The sequence below is a fragment of the Camellia sinensis genome, chromosome 14, assembly GCF_055761805.1.
Source record: "Camellia sinensis isolate YWXY chromosome 14, ASM5576180v1, whole genome shotgun sequence".
Classification (NCBI taxonomy): Eukaryota; Viridiplantae; Streptophyta; class Magnoliopsida; order Ericales; family Theaceae; genus Camellia; species Camellia sinensis.
The window spans coordinates 67,239,769-67,249,746 of record NC_138974.1 but is presented as its reverse complement, the minus strand read 5'-3'; the positions used below and the strand labels follow the sequence as shown (position 1 = coordinate 67,249,746).

General features: G+C 32.1%; 1 protein-coding gene across 3 annotated transcripts; it reads left to right on the top strand.

Annotated features, from left to right (window-relative positions):
• The first annotated feature begins 4,807 nt into the window (after positions 1-4,807).
• Positions 4,808-9,337, top strand: LOC114318733 (scarecrow-like protein 33). Of its 3 annotated transcripts, none has more exons than XM_028265676.2 (3): positions 4,818-5,002; positions 5,273-7,696; positions 7,930-8,308. In XM_028265676.2, the coding sequence occupies exon 2, from the start codon at positions 5,305-5,307 to the stop codon at positions 7,600-7,602; it is 2,298 nt and encodes a 765-aa protein (XP_028121477.2). In that variant the 5' UTR covers positions 4,818-5,002; positions 5,273-5,304; the 3' UTR covers positions 7,603-7,696; positions 7,930-8,308. The 3 variants fall into 3 exon arrangements, with proteins under 3 accessions (XP_028121476.2, XP_028121477.2, XP_082762042.1); XM_082905916.1 differs by lacking the exon at positions 7,930-8,308 and adding an exon at positions 8,984-9,337 and having other exon boundaries at positions 4,819-5,002; XM_028265675.2 differs by having other exon boundaries at positions 4,808-7,696.
• Positions 9,338-9,978: the final 641 nt, after the last annotated feature.

The following is a 9,978-nucleotide window of genomic DNA, read 5'->3' as shown; positions in this document are numbered from 1 at the left end:
AGTGAATTTCTATAAATATAAGATAAAGATAACCAAAAAAAAAAATTAAGTTTAAAGTTGAAAAAGAATATAGAAAGAGAAAATTAGATGAATATTCAAAAAAGAATAAATCCAATTGAAAATCAAGAATGAGAGTGGATTATGTAAATATAAGATAAAGATAAAAAAAAAAAAAAAATCAAGTTTAAATTTGAGGATGAACTATAAGAATGTAGAAAGGGAAAATTAAATAAATTCAAGAAAAATGAGGTAGAGAGAAATTCAGTAAACATCAAATGATGTCACATCATAATAAAATGACCAAACTACCCCACCCAATTTAGAAAATTTACATTTTCACTCATGTATAACCCTAAATAATATAAAGCGTGTAATTGTAATTTTATATGTAGCTTTTTTAGACTTGCCAAATGACTCCATAACTAAAAATGCCATCTACCTTTTGGAAAATTATTTAATAATTCCGGAACACCACGTGTCCATACTCCAAGCCAATCACCAATTATTTAGCCCTCATGCTGTCCCCTCATTCCCAACATAAATCGTGGGTCTTTATCCCTCTCTACCAATCAAAACCTTACGAAACACCACATGTTCATATTCCGAGAATATTTAATAATCACCCCTAGCTTTTTTAGCCCACAAGCTACAAATGCAGCTTTTAACCCAACTTGCCAAAAGACCACTGAATAAAAAAAATTAAGTTGAAATTTAAAAATTCAAAAATAAAATAAGGTAAACCTAAAAAAAAAAATTAAAAACTCTAATAAAAGAAAAACAGAAGAGGGTAGTAGTTTAAAAATTAGATAAGAATGAAATGTCACCTATAATTTTTTTAAATTTGTAAAAAAAAAAAAAAACTAAAATATTAGAACTGAGGTGTAGTGAGTTAAAAATTAGATAAGAGTTAAATGACAACTATCATTTTTTAAAATTTAAATTTTGTGTAGTTAAAAAATAATTATTTATGATATCTTATTATACAAATTTCTACTCTATTTTTTTTTACTACTAATAATTTTTAACAATTTTTGTATTCTAAAGTTACTTAATTAAAAAAAAAAATTCAAGGGATCACATTATTATTTCTTAATTTTGTTGTGTAAATAACTTATAAATTTCAACAATTTTTGTATTATGAAGTTACTAAATAAAAAAAATAGTATCACTTTTCTTTTTAAAATCTTAATTAGTTTCGTTTTAATTTTGTTGTGTCAATAACTCATAAATTTTAGCAATTTTTGTATTCTGAAACTACTAAATAAAAAAAATTACCTTTCTTTTTAAAAGCTTAGTTAGTTTTATTTTTACTCTGTGTTAAGAGCCGGTAAAATAGCCTTGATTGTGCTGTGCACGAGTATAAATAAATAAACAAAAATTAGTTTTAAAATTGAATAATAATATAAAATTTATCTAAAATATGTAGTAAAAATGATATAATCAATTAAATTTTATTCATTTTTATTAGAGTTATGCATAAATGGCTTGTATATTTATACCAATATGACATTTACCTAATCATTAAAAAATGCCTTGATCTATGCCCAACTTATGAATCATTTGACCTATTTATTTATTAAAATATCTATAAGTATTTTTATTTTTTAAATAAAAAATATGAACATATTTGATAGATATCTATTAAAAATTTTGAACTTAGGTAAAAAAATTATATATTTATGTTAACACTATGAAATAAATAGTGACATACATTCATATATTAAAAAATTATCTAAGATAGAACCACTCTAAATTTTATGTCATATTTTAGCTTTAATCTTAGTAAAAATATTTGATAATAACAAATTTAAACATTATGTATAAATTATATCATAATCGATTCCTGACCGTTAAGGAGTTTTTAATAATATGATTATACATTCAATGAACCAATTTTTGGGTCCCATTTTAATGATCTAAACCGTTCACATTTTAGGATTTGTCGAGTAGATCATCACTGCAAAAAATCAAATTGATCAGATAACGAAAATTACGTGTTTGGATGAATTTTGTATAAACCGTTTATTTTCTTACTATCTATTTTTTTTTATATACAAAACTGATACAAATATATGGTTGTCGTTATCCGAGACTTCATTTGGTATAAAAAAAGCCTTGGTTAAAATAGTCACAAAAAAACAAAATAGGCTAAAAAGCCAATCAAACAAAACATCAAATTCAAATCATAATCATTTTATTTTTTTTCTCACAAAAGTCAAAAAAATTAAAAAGTCTCTTACAAACGAGACTTTTTAACTCTAGGCTAAATTAGCCAAAAAGCCAAAAAGTCAACCCACATTCTAAATAAAGGCTGATCGACTTTATTTTTTTACAGAGATGATGTATTCGACGAATTTTAAAATATGAATGGTTCAAATTATCAAAATGAGACCCAAAAATAAGTTCACAAAACCCAACAGTACCTCTCCAGTCTAATGGAGGACTGGAGAGAAGCATAGGACATGTTAAAGAATCAATAATGTTTAAATTGTAAGTTAAAAAATTAACTACTTTTCATATGTGCATATAAATGTATCAAAATCATGCATCAATGCAATCGTGGGGAAGCAATTTTGAAAATAAATTTGGTATGGTAAACATAAATTAAGGAAGTAACATGAAATGGTAATTATGGTAGCATAATTTAAAGGTTTAATATAAAATTTCATGAATTTAATTATGAAATAATTAAAATGCAACAAATAATGACACTTAGTATTTTCATCATTAAAAAAAATTAAGTTGAGAGTTTGAATCTTAAAGAAATCCTATTAATGTTTACTGTGAATGAAAATAATAAGTTTTGATATATACGTTGAGTAATAAATGGCCATAGTGAGAAAAAAAAAATATTACGAAATTTTAATTATATAATAAATTATTTTATGTTTTATGGTGAAAATTTTAAAATATTTTAATAGAAAATATTTTACTACGAAATATTTTTTTAGTGTGATTTATTAATTTTTTTTAATTAGAAATTTTTTTTTTTGAGTGTGTGATTTATTAATTAATTTTTTAATTAGAAAACTCCTTTCTTGTTTGATGGTAAGAGATGAATGATTTAAGAATAAAAATGCATTCTTTGTTTAAAAAGAAAATACTAGTGTGTGATTTATTAATTATTTTTTAAATTAAAAAATTAAAAATTTTGAATTAAGCACTTAGAATTTTCTTAACTCTACTCACTAAAAACCTCCTTTTTTGTAGTGTTGGGTAGCAATTGGGTTGGGTTAACTCTTTGGCTAAATTATTTACAAAGAGATAAAATAGATTAAAAAGTAAATAAAATAAAATATTACATTTAAATTATAATTATTTTATTTTTACTCTCATAAAAGTAAAAAAAGAAAACCAACTCAAATGAAATTAAAAAGTTAAAAAACTAAAAGAATAATCCTTCAAACCCTCCAATGGAGGTGACCCCACCACTCCCACTGTTTTTTGATTGGTGCAGAATTATTATTATTATTATTTTTTTTAAGGCATGTACTCACAGCCCTCCACGTGTGGGGGGTGGGGTGGGGGTGGTGGGTTCCCAGCGATGCTAAAACTAAAAAGCCTCAAACGAAGCCATGGATAGATATGGAGCATTCGCGTGGCCTGTTGGTTAGGCTAAAGGTCAAAATAGTTCAATAAATTAAGAAATTAATAAAATAAAATATTATATTTAAATCATAATTATTATTTTTTTTATAAAAATTAAAAAAAGTCAAAAAATTTAACTAAAATGAAATTTTTTAACCAAAATTAAAATGGCTAAAAAGTCAATCCACTCAACAATCTTTGATTTTTAGGATTCATTTGGGATATGAATTGATTTTTTGGCTTTTTACTTTTTTAACCATCTTAGCTTGGATTAAAGTTTCGTTTGGGATGAATTTTTTGATTTTTTAAATTTTTGTGAAAAGAAAAATGAAATGATTATAATTTAGATATGACATTATATTTTTATTGATTTTTTAATTTATTTGTCATTTTATGACTATTTTAGGCTAAGGGGTTGTTTGGGATGATCTAAATAAGTGTACTTTTTGACTTTTTATGAAATATGGGTTGGATTTGGGTTGGGTTTGAAGTGATGTGTTAGAGAGGTGATGTGACTTAAATAAGATGATGTGACTTAAATAGGATAGTAGCTTTTTGACTTTTTATCTTTTTTCAATCATGCCAAACTTGGCCTAAGATTAGGATGTCAAATGAAGGCTTAGTATAATTATAATAATATAATACACTAAGGCCTAGTTTGGGAAGACTAAATAAATGCACTTTTTGACTTTTTTTGTATTATGCGTAGAAAAAATAGAGAGAAGATGTTGATTGATGTGACTTAAAAAAGATAAAAAGATGAAATAAGTGTACTTTTTTCTTTGTAGTCAAACTTGACCTAATTAAAAAAAAAAAAACAATTATTGGTCTTACGAATAGGACACTAATGTGGTCAACGGCATACAGATCTGGAGCCTGTACAATTAGGACACAACACAACTCCCAAGCCAAGGAGCAGAGCGGAGTTGACCGGTACTTGCCGGTCAAGACTCTCTTGTAATTTTAGCGGTCTTCCTTCCACTCAGAGTCTTCCTTCCACTCAGTTCCAAAAAAAAGAAAAGAAGATATATTTATTATGAAAAATACTTGGGAGTACTAATTATTGTTTCCACTAATTAGGTGGCAGTGTGTCTCACCATTAATGATGTGATGTTTTAGTCTTAGAGTTATATTTTTTTTTTTTACTTTTTTAATATATTAATACTACTAGTGATGATGTTTTTAGTAGAATGAATCATTGTTGATTTATTATTCATATATATATTATCATTACTCTCTTTCATCCATTCATATATTATCATTACTTATCATTACTCTCTTTCATCCATTACTTATCATTACTCTCTTTCATCCATTTATCATTACTCTCTTTCATCCATTCATATATTATCATTACTGTCTTTCATCCTTTCAATCTCTTTTTATGAATGCTCCGTCTAGCTTCTTGTACAAGGTTCGGTCTCTCTCTCTCTCTCTCTCTCTCTCTCTGTGTTTGTGATTCTGAGTTGATGATATCAGGTAAATTGTTGACCGAATGAATTACTAGCAAACTTGTATTTAGGTTCTGTTTTAGCTTGAAATTTTGTTATTTTTCAATGATACATGTATGATCTACCATGATTCAATTGTTTTTAGGGTATACCCATTGCTAAGCTATATCAATATGGTGTCATGGCGGTCTCTAGAATTTACTTTTAATTTTTTTCGAATTTTTGGGTTTTAGGTTTCTTAAGGGTAACTTTTGATTTTGCTATCATGGATCCACGTTTCACTGAATTTTCCGATTCTACCGACTCTTTCAATTTCGACGATGATTCCTTCTTACAGCCTGAAAATCTTGCAAACATGTTCAAACTTAAAGATGACCTTCCTTTGCTAGATTTCGATTCCGTTGACCCTTCTTTCCTTCCCCCCGATTCTCCCGACCCCGGTTTCTTTGCGCAGACATCGAGTAGAAACTCAGAAGTGGACTCTCAAGATGATAGTGACTTTTCTGGTAATGTTCTTAATTACATAAATTCCATAATCATGGAGGAGAACATAGAGCAGAAACCCAGTATGTTTCATGATCCTTTGGCCCTACAAGAAACTGAGAAATCGTTATATGACGTTCTTGGCGAAAAGTACCCTGCCTCCCCCAATCAACCACCCCCTCTTTACTTCAATCCAAATGTTGAAAGCCCTGATTTTTTATTTGGTGGTTCCAGTGAGCAGAGTACTGGAACCAATACTAACGGTACCAATTCCATTGATTCTCAATGGATTGTTGACCCAGGAGAGCAAAAACAATCTGTACTAAGTTATCCTTCCGGATACCCTTTTGAGACCACTTTGAAACCTACTTCGCAGTTGTCATTTGACTCTACAAGGGGTTTCAGTGATGATTCTAAAGGTCTAATGGACTCTTCTATGAGTAGCCATCTGGTTTCAAACATGTTTAGCAATAGCGAATCCATTTTGCAGTTCAAGAGAGGGATGGAGGAAGCTAGCAAGTTCCTTCCTAAAAATAATCAATTGATTATTGATTTGGATAGCTATAAATTGCCTCCAGAATCGGAGGAAAGGGCTTCAGAGGTTGTAGTCAAGGTGGAGGAGGGCAGGGACAGCTTGCCGAATGGATCTAGGGGTAGGAAGAATCATCACCGGGAGGATATTGATTTAGAAGAGGAGAGGAGTAGCAAGCAGTCAGCAGTTTACATGGACGAGTCTGAGTTGTCCGAGATGTTTGATAGGGTTTTGCTATTTACTGGTATGAAAGTGGACCCTGTGTGCCATAATGGCTGTAATGGAGAAGAAGAAGTGCAGCAGACTGAAGCAACCAAGACCTCCCAGCAGAATGGACAACCACATGGATCTAGTGGCGCAAAGACTCGTGCTAAGAAACAGGGCAACAAAAATGAAGCGGTGGATTTGAGGACACTCTTGATTAATTGCGCGCAATCTGTTGCTGTTGATGATCGCAGGACTGCCAAAGAACAACTTAAGCAGATTAGGCAGCACGCTTCTCCTTTTGGTAATGGGTCTCAGAGGGTAGCCCATATCTTTGCCAATGGTCTTGAGGCACGCTTGGCTGGCACTGGAAGCCAGATTTATGCAACCCTAGCTTCCAAGAGGATTACAGCTGCAGAAAAGTTGAAAGCTTACCAGCTTTATCTTTCAGCTGCACCATTCAAGATGATATCAACATTCTTCTCAAACAAAATGATTTTGGATTTAGCTATGAATTCAACCAAAAAAAAGCTCCATATTATTGATTTTGGTATCCTATATGGTTTCCAGTGGCCCATCCTTATCCAATACCTCTCAGCCCTACCTGGTGGAGCCCCGGAACTTCGAATCACTGGGATAGAGCTTCCACAACCTGGTTTCCGACCTGCAGAATTGGTTGAGGAGACAGGGCGTCGCTTGGCAAAGTATTGTGAACGCTTCAATGTTCGATTTCAATACCATGGCATAGCACAGAAATGGGAAACTATCAAAATTGAGGACCTGAGTATACAGAGTGATGAGGTGCTTGCTGTGAACTCTCTCTTCCGGTTTAGGATACTACCTGATGAGACAGTTGACGTGGATAGTCCAAGGGATGCTGTTCTGAAGTTAATTAGGAAGATGAATCCGGACATTTTCACTCATTCTGTTCTTAATGGATCCCACAATGCCCCCTTCTTTGTCACTCGGTTTCGTGAGGCGCTTTTCTACTACTCTTCAATATTTGATATGTTTGACATTACTATGTCCCGTGAAGGACAGGAAGGTCAGGAGAGGGTAAACTTAGAGAGAGAGTTCTATGGGCGTGAGGTTATGAATATAATTGCTTGTGAGGGTGCAGAAAGGGTTGAGAGGCCCGAGACATACAAGCACTGGCAGGTTCACAACATGAGGGCTGGTTTCAAGATGCTCCCTTTGAATCAGGAGCTGTTAAAAAAATTCAGGGGTAAGTTGAAGACAGGAGGGTACCACACTGATTTTGTGATCGAAGAAGATGGTCAATGGATGCTGCAGGGATGGAAGGGTCGGATTTTCTGTGCTAGCTCCTGTTGGGTACCTGCATAGAACTTTTGAAGGCATGCTTGTTATAACTCTGCATTGAAGACTACAGCTTTCTACCCAATGTTGCTGGCATTGATGTTTCAGAACACAGGCAAAGGTATTGCTTTCTTCAACTTGTGTTTACTTCTCTCTCTCATACACGCTCACAAACTCAAACCCACACTCATGTATTGATTTTTATATACATGTAGGTATGTATTTGTATGGAAATCTATATCTGTTTCTAGTTCTATTATCTATTTATGATGAATACACGCAGTAAATGTAACAGATGTAATTTTACGCATAGAGTTAAACAAGGAGCTGAAATTTCTTGTTTCTTGCTTTCAGATCATATGCAGTGGTATCTGCTTTCGTGCAGAAGAAACTTAAGGGTTATGAGGGTGGTGTATTATCATGCACAAATTTTACAGGATAATACTTCTTGGTGTTTAAGTAAATTTAGTGGCACATCACTCAGTGGACGTGGTTTTCAAGAAACATCTTCTAGCATGGTTTAGTACCATGGGTGTAGAAATGGTTCAGCAGTGTAAAGATTTGTAACTTAAGGACCTTGTTGTGTTCATGAAGCTGTTGTTATGCTATCACTTACTGTTGTAAATTTACATCTTGCTTGTAGATTTCTCCCAAGCTAGTAGCTGCGTGTGACTGTCTGTTTGATCAGATTTGCAAATTGAAAGTAAAAGTTTTCATATTTTGTTCTGTTGTATTCTTGATTTCAGTTCCACTTTGCATATTGCCCTTTTGGATCAATTGCAATCTCAACTTTGAATGGTAGATATTGAAACTAAATAAATGTTAGGGCTGAAAAATTGTTGACCCAATGATCTCAGAATCTACATGTACCCTCTTGTGAAGTGTATTGATGGAAACCCGTATATGTGATTTTGCTAGAAAGAGGTAGTTAAACTAAATTTACACTGTTGAATGGGTGGCCTTTATTTCTTGATGCTTGTTTTTTAATGGGTGATCATCACTGATGTTTTTTCTTTTTTCTCGTGACTTTATAGTTAAAGCTATTACAACTGTATCCTTTTTCTTTGAACCTTTTGATTATGGAGTATTTCCATTGTTGAACTTACATATTTCCTTGGATTGTAAACCAAGCTTGCAATATGTTTAGTTACATGTCTTTTTGAAATCGTGTTCAGTAAAACAGAACTAGGATTCAAGTAGATAGTACTTCTTTGGCATTGCACCACTTGTACATGTTCTGTTTTCCATAAAACAGAGCTTCCTTGACTTTGATGCCATAGAATATTGATGTTGCTGTATATGAATCAGTGAAAATTTGCTCTCTTCTTATATATACATATATATACTTTTAGAATGTCCTCCAGTAAGTTTGACCTAGATGTTATGGGTTCAAACCACGGATGTGCAGGGGTTAAGGCTGTGTATATCGGACTCTCCTCAAACCTTGCTGTGGCTGGTGACTCGTGTTTTGGGATTGTCTTATTAGTGGTTCCTGCTTCAGTTTGTTCTGAAAGGGCTTATCTACAAGTTACACCTTGATGTTTGTGATGAAGTTGGTTCACTATCTTCTTCTGTGTGCCATCATTTTCAAAGCCTTTGCTTATCTTGTTCTAGAGATCAATTTTGTTGATGATAGATTGTTTAGAAATGCTTGTGAAGTGCTGTTTGGAAATGATATGCTCTTAAGGGTCTTGCCCTATCCCTTTAGAAATAGAACAATTCTCTACTTGATTGATATCAAATAGTTATGCATCCTTCTGAATTTGTGTTTCAGTCTTTTTATTATTTTTGGTAAATTAAATTTCACTGAGCAAAAACAACACAGATAACAATCATGTGAAGGGCAACAAGTTGTCAAACTGGGCTAGCCAGCTCTACCTCTATTTTGTTGCAGCCGTTTGTGCTTGTCTGACTGAACTTGTGGAAACACTAGAAGATATCACTCCTTGTCACTTTATCTTAAATCATGAAGACTACAATGTGTTATCTTATTACATTTTGAAAACAAAGTCTAATGGAAGTTTCTATCAAAATTACCACCGTATATGCATGAATCCTCTGAAAATATTGTTAACAAACCCAATATCATCTCAACACCATATATAATGTGAAATCGCAGAGAGGATAGGCATGCGAAGTCAAAGATCACCAGATTATGACATTTGTTTTTTTAATATTAAATTTGTGAGGCGGCTTGAACAATGGATAATCCATTTTGTATTTGAGTAATAAAATTATCTCCTTCAACTTTAAGAATTTGTTAATGTATTGCCTTCGATTTTTATCTATAATTATAGTATAATACATTGAGATGTATAACAACTCAGACCGACTCGAAAACCAGCGAATTGCAAACAGAGACGCACTTGACCGGCTATTACCGGTTGAGACTTTACTTTTTAT

Excerpts from the sequence above, each read along its gene's own strand:
- LOC114318733 (XM_082905916.1), top strand. The coding sequence starts at position 5,305 with ATGGATCCACGTTTCACTGAATTTTCCGATTCTACCGACTCTTTCAAT.